The 15,382-nt window shown below is 35.5% G+C and overlaps 1 protein-coding gene across 1 annotated transcript in view; it reads right to left on the bottom strand.

Moving 5' to 3' along the window:
• Positions 1 to 15,382, bottom strand: part of LRMDA (leucine rich melanocyte differentiation associated) — a 610,097-nt gene that overhangs the window by 248,735 nt on the left and 345,980 nt on the right. Inside the window, exons 4-5 of the mRNA XM_063405909.1 lie at positions 10,398 to 10,537; positions 1,445 to 1,571 (exon numbers count right to left, since the gene is read on the bottom strand). Coding sequence (XP_063261979.1) covers positions 1,445 to 1,571; positions 10,398 to 10,537 — 267 coding nt within the window. The remainder of the gene's footprint in view (positions 1 to 1,444; positions 1,572 to 10,397; positions 10,538 to 15,382) is intronic.

Below are 15,382 nucleotides of genomic sequence, written 5' to 3'. Positions count from 1 at the left end.
CAAATTTTCTGAAATAAATGTATGGTTTATCATAAGACTAGTGGGTAAATAATTCAAAAATATACAAAAGGTTCAATTGCAGCTATAAAAGATAAAGATGTTATCCCTAAATTTGTTAAGTAATTTACACTTAGCTATTGACTTAAAAAGAGGTTTAATCCTGAAAAGCAACTTCTTATTTGAAAGACATTTTCTTCTCTTACACTATTAAGTTGGATGCAACTCATAGAGTAGACTCTTAAAACAAAGATCTAACTGTTAGACAAATTAAACAAAAAACTTCACCAGATTCAAAATCTGATTATATAAGAATAGTAAAATATGACATACACATATATGCTATACCTAACAAAATTCAACTGTTGCATTTGGCCAGATTCAAAGATTGTTTGCTGTGAATAGGATCTCCACCACAGCTTAAAAATAAATTATTCAATTCATTAAATACATGAAGCTGAAATAACTAAAGGCAGTGGTAAACAATATATCAAAGCAATGTTTGTATCAGAACTGCTAACATTTTAGTAGTTATAAATTAATCAGTCTGAATTCATTTGTAATGCACTACAATTGTACTCATGATAATGCATTTATCCAGCAACACTGTTATGCTACCAAACAGTGCATTTCCATAACCACTACATTATTATTCAGCATTATTGGAAATCTGCAATAAATTATTGATGGTATACTTTAGAGAAAAAGCTGCAAACAGAAAGCAAGTAGACTGAAAAGTTGAGCAGAGTTTTAAGAAAGATCTGCAGTACTGAAGCACTTCTAACACACCACAGATTGCTGTTATCAAGTATTGATCAAGAACGGAAAAAGAAGGCAAAGTGGAGAATTCACACTCACATTCTGATTACTTCAGCAGGATGCCCAGAGTTGATGGAAGCTGTATTAAATGCTCAGATTACTGAAACTGTCTCTCTGATGCTGTCAATGCTTATTAGCAGGACACCACATTAAGCAATATCATACAAAATTAGAATCAACTGGTTCACTAAAAGCCAATAAACACCATAGGTGTGAGCTCTGCAATAGACATTTAACATACAAGGCAGGGGACAACTTGTCAGAAAGAATTGCATTCTTTCACACAAATATATCACGCAATTGTTACATTTCCTCCGATGGGGTAAAAAAATTCTTTTAAGTCTAGTGACACATATTAGTTATTTTGCTGTGTGAAACAGAGGTTGAAACCAGAAATTTGGTGACATGGCCACAGCCCATTAGACATGTACCTGTGAATTTCTACATTAAAATACAGAAAAATTATTAGGGCCTTGGTCCCCCATCTGACCACTTTTATTTATCCATTCATTTGAAAGGTTTCACCTCTTTTTTTACCTTAGCAAAAGATGCAGCCAGGCTCTTGGAGTTATTGAAAAATTGTGTTAATGAATCATATTAGTGTTACCATCTTCATTTACTTTCCTACCTTAACATCCTTGGGCTTAACCACTTTCATGAAGGCACCTCTTATCAAGGCTTCCTCTCTCTCCCTCCTGGTTACTTTCCGAGTATCGAGAAATTTCAGGTTTGTCAATTTGTGCAGGACAAAATACCTGACAGATATCAAAATACACACAGTTAAAATCCAGTAGTGCACAAAGACATACTCTCAGACTCAGTGACTAAAAAAATAACACCCAAAAATAACAACAGCCTTTGTTTCCCCTCTGTATTCACCGTTTTCATGCAATGTAGCTTACGTACAGTTATATCACTTACTTCATTCTCTCAAATGAAGCCAAAACCATTTAATACTGGTGGATCAACCACAATTATCACCATGGGCGTGTATGTTCTCTCTGTATATTTGTGAGGCATAAAGCATACCAAGGAACAGAATAACTTGGATATGGTTTTGCATTGCCTGTTGGGGAAATGGAATTTTGAGTGATACTAAAGATTCCAACCCACACTGTGGGAGAAGATAACTGAGATATGGGAAATTGCCACCCAACTTCTCTGCAAGAATTCTTACCATTTGCCAACACTTCTTTGGATTTTTTATTTTATTTTCCAAAAAACACTATGATCAGCATTTGGAAGGAGAATTCCGATTTGGTCCTGTCTGAGAGACAAGGTGTCCTTACAGCACAGAGATCCCAGCTCAGGATTAAGGGCACAAGCACACAGGGAGAGATGATTTATGGGAAATGTATTTTAAGAATTCCAAGTTCTTAGTAGAAGCCATGAGTATTATATTCTATTTATCATTTCTAGTCAAAGGCTAGCAGCTTTCTAGCCTCAGAAAAATACTATTGTCTTCTCACTTATGGAGAAGGAGAACATGGCAGAGCAGAACCAAAGCAACGATGGCAAATCCAATATCTAACCACCTCAAGTGCACATCATTTGCATTTAGTCAACCAAATGGGAAGCAGACACTGCAAAGTGAGGGCAATATCAGGCTTTTCCTGGCAGGGGGTAGAAAGGTGATGATAATGTTCCCCAGCCTAGCTGCTTTGCATAAACCTCAAGTCAGTCAGAGAGCTCTTCATCATACTGATCCCTTCTGGCACTGGGAGGAAGAAATTAAAGAAATAGAAAACTCTGCATAACATTCTGGAAAAAAAAAAACACCACAGAAAAAAACTGTTTCAAAAGGTAAAAGTTTATCTTATGATACTATTGTCAAAACCAGATAAACATGTGAATAGTACTGTAATGCTCCCCCTTTTAAAACCAAGCAAAATTTAATGGTGCAAACACAGCTTTCCATCAAGTACACTATTCCTCTGAAGCAACACCTTCATAAATTGTTAACAACTGAAATGACAATACTCAGTTCTGAAATGCACAGACAATTTAAATGTGAATCCTCAATCTATGGCTCTCAATTACATCAGTAGAAGAAAAAGAGAGAGTCACTTCCCAAAACAGAACTCCTGAGACCATTTTTTTAAATAACAGCTACAGACCTATGAGACAGACACATTCTCAGACTCATTGCAGCTTTCCTGGCTGCCCTTCCAGTCCTCCCTGGCATTTTGCTGGCCCTTATCTTTCACTGGAGGAGAAGCTATCCATCTTGCATTACTGGCAGAAAAGCTCTGATGACAACAGATTCTTTCAAATGAAGACATGTACAGAAGGAAACAATATGTCAAGAGTGAAGAAGAGTGAAGCTAAAAATGAGTAAAGACACCCACTAAGTGTAGGGTGAGAAAAGATGAATATTCAGGTGAAGAAAACATCGGTATTAGAAAATCAGCAAATGTTTAATGATGGAATGAAATATGCCATTGAAAAGCAGGCTGCAACAAAAATGACAACAGAATAAGACAGCACTGTCATCTATGCTGACTTTGGATCACAGCCCTAATGTCAGTCTCTCAATCATTTCAAAAGAGCTTAAAATTATAATAGCATTCCTTGATACAAATGTATTTTTGTATTTTTAAGCCATCCTGACTGCATTTCAAAAAACAGAATTAGCACTAGTACTTGTCAATTCCAGAAACAAAACCAAAAAACCCTATCCACACAAATTAAACAGCAAACTACTCCACAAGTCAAGGTTTGGGGTTATTTGTTTTTTTTCAAACTTGGACTCCTTAAGCAGAGCAAATACTAAAAAGTAGGTACCATAAATATTGTCCCACCGGTGGAAGGAAGGTATATGTGCAATTAATTATTTTAAACAGCAATTCAAAATGCAATCTCATTTATTCATATTTCTTTTACTAAATGTGGGATTAAAAGTATCTATGCTATTTGAAAATAATGCAATACATACATATTAAATGGCTGAAGAAAAACAGCAAGTTTCCTGGACATATTTTAGCTAGAAATATGCAGCCTCAATCTAAACGTAACACAAGTTTGCAGTAAAAAATACAGGAAAGGATTACCAAAGCCTGGAAATGAACACTCCACAGTATCAATTCAACCCTTGTAAATTTAATCCCGGGTTATTTGTTGCACAAAATCTCTTTGCTGTGATGTATGGCTTAGTTACTGAGGTTATCACAGCAGTATCCTAAAGTTGCATAGTACATAAAACATTTCGGTTAACAATGCAGGGAGGTTAACTCCCACAGATAACCTACTATCAGAGGGTTACACCAGATGACATGCCTCTGTCAGCTCTCAGGAGCTATTGATGGTTCAATCAGTTTGTTTTGAAGGTAAAGTACAACAAAAGGGCACTAAACTTATTCAAACTGTCAACAGGGACTACGGAATGTTGCTTGCAGGTAAGTAATTTTGGGTGTTTTAAGACTATTATCAAACACCAATGGCTGCAGAAAAAGACAGCTACTAATAACACAGAACACAGCCATCATAAAATACTTTATGGCAGGCACTGGGACCCATAAATTGCATGACACATTGCACCTGTTGTAGACTTGTAAAACCACTAGTTAAAAGCATATTGGTTAATGAAGAAAGATCCATCTAGATTCTACATTTAGTTTAGAAAGCTTTATTTAGGTTAGAAGTTGGGGGGGCAGGGTCGCCATACTTCCCCCCCACTTTTTTTTTTTTTTTTTTTTAATAATTTTCAAACTTAGCACTGCTCCATGTGTTCTGGAACTGCTGTTACTGGGTTTTAACACCTTTGTTGTGGTGTGAAAAAAGGCTATTATCTTCAGTGATGAGAATAAAGGTGAGATTCAAAGCGAGAAAAGTAAAAATTAGACCCACCAGAAAGGTGCTCATACATCCACTTATCATTGCCCATAAACTCTTCATCTAATTCACAATGGATTAAATAAATTATTTATTTAGGTAAAGTTGCATCTTCTTTTTGTTCAGAACCATCTTCCTCATCTTGACTATTGGCATGGGTGCCAAGAATCCCACAAAAATGAGCTCATAACAGGGATTCATCATACCAACAGGACCACTCAGACATGGAAAAAGACCACAGAATATGAAATTTCATGTTATTTCTATCTCAGTTAAATAAAAATGACAATGAAGACTAGCGGTTCATTTACCAATTTTGTATGTGCTGTATGCAATAAGTTCCATTTTAAGACTTTTCATACAGACCTGCCAGGATATAGGAAGAGGCACATTCGCAAACTCTTCCACTGAACCTTTAATGAAAGACTGTTGGAAGAACTAAATTCTGTATAGTCCAGTTTGTACTATAATTAACAAAAACTAGAACACAAAACTATAGTTTTGCATATGCAAATGCATCTATATTTATCCATCAATATTTAAGTTTAAAATAAAAAAAAAAATCTGTGGTGAAAAATTGAGAAATATTTTCCCACAAGAATGCAGAAATATCCAGCTCTAGCTGTATCATACCTGCAACATGCTCTTTGTTTCAGAGTGTTTACTTTCATTTTTCTGTTTTCTGTGCTATTATATTTCCTTTCCTCAACAACCATAGAACATATGAATTAGAATATTTCAAAATGTGAAGGGCTGATTATGCTCTCAGTTACATTACTACAAACTAGAAAAAATAAATAACCTGAAGTTGGCTAAGCTAGATCAGCATTCAAATGGAGAAAGAAAAAAAAAGAAAAAAAAAGAAAAAAAAAAAATCAGAAGAGTTGAAAAAACATGTTTATGACAGTGAACTAGATTACGTTCTGTGATTGTTTCTTCTGCCCCCCCAAAAAATTTACCCTTCTACCCCCAAACAGCATATAGCTGGCCACAGAATTTCCTCTGCAAAAAAACCAGTTGTTAAACACACAGATGATAAGGACAGGTCATAAACTTAAACCAGCATCTTCCAGAGGAGAGGGCAGGAAGCTGGCATGAGGTGTGTGGGAGGATAAACCCTGAGCAGCCCTGGCACTGTTTGGTGATGACCACGTCACTCTGAGGGGCTGCAGAGTCACACAGGAATCCACACCACCTCACAGTGTTTCAACACACTCTGCTCTTCCTCAGTGTAGCAAACAACTCCATGAATTAGAAAAACCTTTCTCTACACGTGCAACAGTACTTACTGTTTTGCCTTGATTTACTGTGTTAATACAGACAAGTTGGCTACTATGGACTTCAATTTCTTTAGCTGAACAAAAATATGGTAATTGTTCTTGCTCATGAACCCTGCCAGTGGCTAGTGTCAGATGGACCTTGTGAGGCCATTTCATGTCTTTCCTTTCAGACTTTTCCTTCCAGGTACTGGTGAGATGACAAAGCTTCACTCAAACACGGAAGTAGCACAGATTCTCAGATTATACAGGTGTAAGGGAATACCTTAATCATCTAATTAAGTACATAAAGAACATATACAGAAGTACCACAGACTTCAATCCCTCCTGCCAATCGAGAGCCTCAACAGTAAATTCACTGGTAACCATCATGCATATTAGCATTACTGAGTGAGGACTTCTAGTCTCCTACTGCTTACTGAACATATATATTTATATCACCATCCAAATACAAGACTACTTAAAACAGACAAGCAAAATCTGTAGCAATTTTTTTAAAAAATAAATAAAACCACAATAAAACAAAGGAAAACTGCAAGAACACTGAAAACGCTAGAAGACCTATCATTTCCAACAATCAAAACTGTGGGATGGGAATGGCTCATTTAGCTTGAAAAGTTAATCCATACAAAATGCATGCACTTCCTTTCTTGCAGTTATATCTTAAGAGGACTTCATAAGGTTATCATCATTTGCTCCCCCAGCCAAAGATAGCATATCTAGTACATGCACTTTTAAGCTAATTTAAAATAAACTCAGGCATTTGTTTCCACTTGCCCTTGTTTCCATGTCAACAGCATTTAATGAATGCATCATTCCAGGAAATGTCAATAAGGAGCAAAGAAGAATGAACCAGCACTGCAAACTTCACACATGGCAGGAATTCTTCACAATCATATCACTTTAATGAAAATAGGTGAGGTCACCTGCAGCATTCACAAATGCTCTGTAATGCATTGTGACTCAGATGATTTTTCACAGTTCAGCAGCACCACGTTTGAAGTTTTCACTGCAAACAATACACCCACAGGACTGACCAACTGTGAGTACAACAGAGGCGACCAGCAATTACTGTGTTGACTTCTGTTACTTTGATCTCTGGGTCATGACCTTTGTTTTCACGCAATCTTCAAAGCAGAGATTGGAGACTAGCTTATTTTAGAGGACACTGTTTAGCAAGCTATTTTTCTGTGTTTCTTGCATGCTGTTGGAGCCAGAAGCTTTTAAATTTTCCTATTACCATTATATATTAGGTATTCTGCTTTCCCTTGCCCTCACTACCAAAATATACCTTTACAAAATATTGACACCCAAACACAGAAAGCTTAAAAAAGAAGATAAAGAGAACTTAAAGATTATTTTTTAAAAAGAAAATAGTAAGCCATCTTAACAATGATGGAAAACAATGAGTCTTTAAAACAAACCAAGCAAGTTTTCTTATAAAAATATCACAGAAGAGAAATTTCCATTTCCTTTTTCTGTCCAAGCAAAAATTGCACTAACACAGAGGGTTTTTTCATCAACTTATTCTTCTACACATTTGAAATGTAAGAAGGAATAGTGGGGATGGCAAAAAAAACCCCTTTCCTTCTTCCCTAAAAAAATCCCAATCAAAGGTTACTGTGGTTCTTAGACAAAAAATAGCTATTTTAAGAAAAAAAAAATAACACAGTACTGTTTTCAATAAAAATTGTACTTTTCATGAAAGACTATGAAAGAGCTCTAGTAATGAAATGATAGAAATGGTACACCAGTGGATCACCTGAAGAACCAGATCATTATTTATTGACCAAATGCATAATTTTGTATATTTTCCAAGGGTTTTTTTTTATAAAGCCTAGTTATTTTTGAAGTAAGTATTACTTTTAACCTTTGTTTTTAAGACCACTGTGAATCACTGGACCTTGAATTTTTTAAAAAATTATTTTCCACCTTTTTTTAACATTAAGATTTTGGGGGGTTTACAGATCTTTCCAGTTTGTTGGAATGAGAAGATTAAGTAAAGCTTTGATTTCTAGCCCATTTATCTTTCTGTTTGAAAAATTAAATAGCCTGAATTCCAACTGAACTCAGTAGGAAAAAAATTAAGGCTCAATGAAAATCAAGCTCTGGTTCCAATGGTCACTCCAAAAATTTACAAAAAACAAGTTTCCACTCAGAACAAAACAAAGTCAGTTAAAGTTATGGTGAAGCACAATGTTTACATAATTCAAATTTTTATATAATTTGAGGTCACACAAACAATCTTTTGATGCTTTCTGATAAATTTATCAAAATTAAAGGAAGTTTTTAAGGAAAAAAGTTATTTCAAACCATTAAAAATGCTGAAACTGTTGCATTCAAGATGCTTCAGAATGTGTATTCAAAACTCTGAATTTGCTACTCAGAGTAAAATTTAGAAGAGTACTTCTGATCAGTTCCATCATGTAGGTGATATATATTTTCCATTAGATAGGCAGATAGATCAATTGATTGATCCATGGTTTTGGGTTCTGAATCTAATGCTGTCTAGCAAATTCATTTCATATAATGCAACAAATAATAACAGAAAAGGATCAGGAGGCTTTCATTATAGCAAAAATAACATACATCATTCAGCTAATTAGAAGCCCATTCTTCTTTCCTAAAAGTGCTTCAATTAACCTAGTTTATATGGAAAAAAAATCCAGGGTTTTGAAAAACTGAGAGGAAAGAAAATGGAAGCAATGTTGCAGTTTCCAGCAGACATATAAATAGAATCTCTTCACACTTTGACATAGTGGTTTGCCACGGTGTGACCTAAAACTACCTTGACCTCTCTGAAATCAACATTTTTGCATTGAAATGAAACAAGGGACACACTTGTTTTGATGTATGGCTCTGTGACATATTATAAATATTACATCACATAACTACAGAGGATGTCAATCAATAAGGAATTTTTTCAGAGAGCACTAAATGAACCACGGGTTCTTGCCTCTGAATGGCTCCTTTAACGTACGACTTTTGCTTAAATGATTAATAGGAGACATATTGTCAGAAAACATACTTAAAGTGAAAAACAGTAAACTCTAGAAACATCATTCATTTTTTACGCAATTTTCTAGTGTACGTGTCACATAAATTTACATAGAGACAGCACTATTATAGTCTTGTAAGCTGGATAGTAGGCATACCTTCCACTTAAGTGTGAAAGCAATGGGAAATATTTTATTAAACCTATGCTGCTCTAATCCATGAAAACCAAAATGCTACAAGCTAAGCTGGATTCAAAAGTGGAATCATTAAAAGGTAAAAGTCTGACAACCTAGAAATCCTTCTCAAAATTCTGAAACAAACTAAAAAGTACATATGCACATCTGGGACAGCCGTGCTGCTGTTTAACCTGTGCCATTTCTGAATGCATCAAGTTTAAGCCCATAAATTCCCCATAAATCTGCCTTTAGTCTCCTCTGCTTTGTATTGTTTTATCCCAGCTCCTACAGCACAGTTATGATTACCTGAAGATAAGATCAGAGTTCATTCCCTAACCCTGACCACTGTGGGTGATCCTAACAAACAGCAAGCTCAGGCCCTGCAAGGCAAGGTGACCAGCACTGCTGGGCTCAGAACTGCCTCCAAACATTGTTTGTAGCTAACATGAGGGCTGAAATAATGCATCAGATGGCAGTAAGGAAAATACATCTCATGTCTTTTTTTTTCCTGCATAATCAATGTCTCACCTGTGTTAAGGTTATAGCTCTGAAAATTATGTCACTTAGCAGACATTCCATAAGTTATGGATCAATACTCATAACCATCATCAGTCACAAGTATTTCTGTTTTTTAAAATAATCCTTACAACTTTTAGTAACATTTGAGTTGGACTTACAGTATTTTATCAAGCCTCCACATTAAATTTCAGATGACCTCTTGTGTAATCTAGCTCATTGACATTACATTATAAAGATATTTTAGGGTTTTTTTATTAGAATGTAACTGCTCTGAGTAAAGCAGCACAATATCAGAGGAATCATTTATTCTGTGTTAATAGTGCTTTGATGACTACAGTAGAAGCAACTTAGCACCATATCAAGCATGAGCCGCAGAAAAGGCAACTGGACATCTCAGTGGAGTGATTTTTTTGTTTCCTTTTTTTTTTTTTATTGCCTGTCCCTCTTAGTGTATGCAAACTTTGCCTGATCTTGGCCATAAAGAAGGTAATGCCTTGAGTGGAGGTATATGAATACTCACATCCAGGAAATCCAGTGCACACCTGCTCAACTCAGACGTGTGCTGTACAGCACTGAAATGTTTCCTGAAACAGAGTTCCTGAGCATGATCTCACTGAAATGGGGCTACTCAAATTCCAGGTGTTTCATGGCAGAGTATTACAATGCTTTATGAACTGAGTAGACATTTGTTTGAGACTCTGGGCTGATTTTAGTTTAGTATTTTTCCAGCAGTAAAACAACACTTTCATGCCTTATCACATCTGTAAGTGAAAACACTAACCTGTATCTCTGGTAGTCATCTTCATCCTTTTCTTTGCAGACCAGTTCATTTGGGCAAGCAATGTTTCCAAGCAGACTGAGATACTGTAGGGAGGGCACAACTTCAGCCAAATGGTCCAAAAGGCTTTCTAATTCTGTTATGTGTCAAAGGCAGAGGGTTAAGGATTCAATGACATTAATGAAAAAAGCATTTAGAGTTGCATCACTGCTGATTTTAACATACATTTCAATAACTGACAATCAAATTTAGTATGGCATTCAGGCAAACGTCACATTAATTGTTCCAAGGGCAAACAGGGATAAACTTCAGTCAGTTTTTTGGCATGGAATGAAAGAATTGGGCTGTTTTGTCATTCTTTTCTCCTCCTTTTTTTCCTAGGTGGTTCACTACGAAACATTAAAACTTTGACAAAATGATGGATGCTGTGTGGTAAAATGGCTAGCAATTGCTGGAGCCATGAAACTTTTCCAGCATGGAAACAAACAGTTAGTTTCACAGCACATTCATCACTAATATATTCAGTCCACTGGAAAATGAGTTTAAAAAAAAAGAAAAAGCAAAAGAAAAAAGTCAAACCACAACAACCCAGGTTCACTCCCAGCATATAAACGTTTTGAGTGTCACAGCAACACATTTGTAACTACTCAATTAGGATATGCCAATTAATGCTTTACTAAGTGCAACTTAAAGACTTCAGTGTTAGAAACACTTTATATATGAAGCTTTAAAGTCTTGTAAAGCATAAAATTTTTCATTAAAAGAGCCTTCTATTTTGATGTGCATGAGGCTTTTTAACTTAACTGTATTTCTCAGAACATAAATAAGAAGGGTACACCTTCGTTATTGTAAACCTGAATAAAATAAACAAGCAAACAAAGGTTAAACTGTCTTTTACCACTGCAATACTGGAAATCACAGCTTAGGATTAAGCCTAAACAATATTCGACCATTTGCATCTCAGTTTCTTAATATTAATAATTATTTTATTACAGCTTAGTATGACAGTCTCTAAAACTGGAACTATACATTCTATTTTACTTCAATTTACATACAGAGACATTGGTGTGATTCTCAAAAAACATGCCATGCATGTCTGTGTGAAAATTTTCCAATATTTAAAAATCAACTGACTTAGACAAGAGTAGTGATTATTCAAAACCATTAAAGGATATTTCATTGCTCTGTTTTTATTCTCTACTGCTGTTAGAGACAAACTATTACTTTAAATCCTCAGTTCACTTTTGTTGCTATTATTTATACTTGATTTATGTGTTTCTGTTATCTTTGTTATTTTTAGCTGATGGAATTTACTTTATTTCTTCACCCCAATATCTTAAGGGCAACAGAAGCAATACAGAATGGAGAAAACAACTTCATTGTTAAAATGCGGTCTTCCTTTTGCAAGCCTGAAATTTTCGTTCATTTCCAAACACACATGAAGATCATTCCAACAATTACTGATTCTAATATACTAAAATCAATGTATCTACACTCATAGCTGATGTTCTGTCCCATAATATCTAAGGAGTTATACTGAAATATTTTGAATGGGTGAGGAAAATGAGGGTTGGAAATAAGTTCTATGAATTCATTGAAAAGGTAGGAATGCTAAATTTTAATTTGGCAAAGCCACATCATGGAATGCGTTATACCAGATATTAATCTTCCAAACCCTAAGGAAGAATTCCCTTTTTGTAGAGCCATGTGATTTGTTAGCTAGGATGAATTACTAATCAAAACTTGGTGCTCATTTTCATACCTGGACCTTAACCTCACACATAAACTTTTTCATGGCTCTTTCAGGAAGTATGTGACTGTGATGGGAAGCTCACAAACTGTTTTTCCACACATGTTCAAGTGTGGAAAAGGCTTTTTAAAAGTTTCCAAAGACTGTTAGAGAAGTGTCTGAACCTGGCACCGTCCCTCAGCCAGGAGAAACACTTAATTTCTTGCAGGATTGCTTAAGTCACAAAAAGGCTCCCTGAGAGAAACAGTTTATTATTACAAAAGACAATAATTGCCATAACAGCAATCACACAGGAGGCTAGCTACTGCAAGGCTTTGATTGTATCTGCTCATTTCTTATCAAAAGGAAAAAAAAACCAACAACAACATAAAAATAATAACCCAACAACAACAAAAAAAATCAAGTCATTCAAATTTTTTTCTTCTTTTCTGAAGTAAACATGCAGGACTTTTACTTCTCAATTCAGCAGAGATATTTCTTGTGTAAAAGCTGTTCTCCCCAGAAGTTTGCTGAATGTGGAGCATGACGTATTCTAACTCTCATATGAGCACGCAGCCTTCAAGACAAATATCAAGATGTATTTAGAAATGTAATGAAGAGTAGTATCAGCTTAGACATGCAAAAATTGTAAGACTACACCTCAAAATCCTATGGAAAGCAAAAGAGATAATTTTGGGTAAATAACAGGAGTTGATAACCTGCATTTCAAAAATCTACATCTCCCAAATTTGGAAGTTAGTATCTACATCCTAATACCTCATATCTAAACCCTAATCATTTATTTTCAGATGCAAAAAACATCCTCTAAAAAGTATCTCATGCAAGAGAATCAGCAGTTATATCATAAATAAAATATTTAATTTTTCTATTCTTTAGAACTTATATATCTTTTCTTATCCCTCTTAAAAACAAAATGCAAGGGACAGATTGATTTTCCAAGAAGCTCCATTCACCTAACACCACAGTTAATTTTTACAAAGCATGTGGGAAAAACCTGAACGATATCCTGTTAAAATTTTCATGATTAAGTACTTCTCAGAGATGACTCATAAGTCATGGTGCACTTCTAGTGCAGTGTTTAGTTAATTAGCATGTCAAATACTTATTTAAATCACAATACTGGAACTATGTGATGCCACCAAAGGCATTATGTCTTTCTAAAATAATGCTAGGAAAATATGGAGAGAGAAAACCAAACCAAGTCTGAAATTTTATTGTAAGCTTCCTTTTTAAGGTTTATTGTTGCAGTGCAAGCAGTGCCATATTTGTGAAATCAGAACCAAAGAGCTGCAAAATCCTGCTGTACCATTTCTAAGACCAATTTCAGCTCCATTCTCTCCAAAGAAGAAAACTGACAATTAAATCCATGGACAGTGCTAATGAAAATGTATTTATTTATTTAGAACTCTGCAAAAATAGCTCTGGACTGATCTGTCTGAAGTCAGTGTCACTAATCACCAGGTGAATATGTAACAATGATGACAACACTCTATAGCCTACTGTTTGAAAAATGGTTTAAAGTATTGCTGTTGTGATAATTAAAAAGCCTTAGTGTAGTAATCCGTCTCCTAATTCAAGTGTCATAATTACCAATCTATTAATGCCTCTCTTTCTAACAGACATCAAGTAAAACAAAAAACTGTAACAATTAAAATTTTAAAATCATCGGCTCTACAGCTCACAAGCTATAATGTTCTCAGGAATTATACAACAGTTCCCTCCAGAAATGTAACTTGGTCTTCAGGAACAATTAACAGAAACACACTGGACTTACTTTAAATTTTCATTCACACCAAGGGACTATACTTATTTCTTGCACTATTTCTAGTGTTAAATTAGGGAAACATCTAAAAGGACTGGGTATCTCTCACAGAAGAACTTTTTAAAGCCCCTTCAGACTGTCACAATGTGCACACCACACATGCATATTTAGACTGTTCACAAGCAGGAATACACCCAAGCATACACAACCTCTTCACCAGACTTTCTGTTCGGAAAGACAAATGGCTGCCAGCAACACTAGACAGTAGTAATAGAATTATTTGAAAAAATTACAGTATGATGATGGGTCCAGTTTAGCTGCAAAGCAATACAATTTCTTGCAAGTTTCATGGAACCAAAAATATCCCCCAAACAGGCATGTTCTGACTTCTTTTTTCACTCTCTCTTATGCTCAATAGCACTGTTTTTGAGGTTCTCTCAAAGGCAGAAAGAACAAGCAAAACCCAAAGCAAATTATGTATCTTCCTTCTCTGGCTAAGAATTAACTATGTCTGCAAGCCTGTAGCCTTTTTGTTTGTTTTGTAGAAAATCCTATACCCTGGACTAAAATTCTAGTGGCTAGCCAGGACAACATCCCCTTTCAAACCGTTCAAAGATTAGTTTCCAGGGAATACTGCATTTGCACAAAGACAAAGTTGCAAACTCTGAGTGGATTGTGCCACTTGACTCAGTCAATTTTAGGAGAACGTCACAAGCAGGAACAGTCATTTTGATGCTGAGCTGGGTCTCTTGACAGCAAGAACAGTAAAAGACTATTCCATTACACTTCTAAGAGGTTGAGTGGATTTACACAAAAACTACTGCATGATGTCTCACGAGTTCCTCTATTCCAGACTTCTGAACTCTCAAGAGCCTCTTTAGCTGTGTCTTTTCTGTATAATTCCAGGGCAGAGACACTGCATGAATCCTTTATGGGGAGCAACATAAGGGTCAGCTGCTTTAAGTCCTGAGCACTAATGCTGGCCATCCCCAAACACCACAGCATTTCTTCCTTCCTGATCAGCATTCTTGGTATAACCATATTCATGCTTATTCTCAGGAAAAACTGTAGGTCAAACCCATGCAGAAACACAGTCTACACTAAGTTTCTAAATTAATTTATTCTGTCTAAAAAAACTTGAACATTTCTTATCTCACCATGCAGTGAGATATATATAGTTTGACATATGCAAGAGAATCTGGGATTTCTTTCTGTAAGCTTTTTGTCAGCTAGCAATTCTTTTTACTAGTCACACACTCAAATACAGAACAGGAACCACTCTTGTTCTCTCTGTCTCAGTGCTTTCCAGGTTGCTCCACCATCATGTTTCAAGAAGTCATTCCAGTTCCCCAAAAGAGTTGCAGGAGAACTTTCCATGTTAATGAACTTCATTGACTACAGCTTTTGGAAGTTCTTGGAAGCAAAGAGACACAGTAAAGAGCAATCAACAAATTCAAAATATTTCAGGAATGTGTA

The sequence above is a fragment of the Prinia subflava genome, chromosome 9, assembly GCF_021018805.1.
Source record: "Prinia subflava isolate CZ2003 ecotype Zambia chromosome 9, Cam_Psub_1.2, whole genome shotgun sequence".
NCBI lineage: Eukaryota > Metazoa > Chordata > Aves > Passeriformes > Cisticolidae > Prinia > Prinia subflava.
This window is presented reverse-complemented; position numbering and strand designations above follow the sequence as displayed.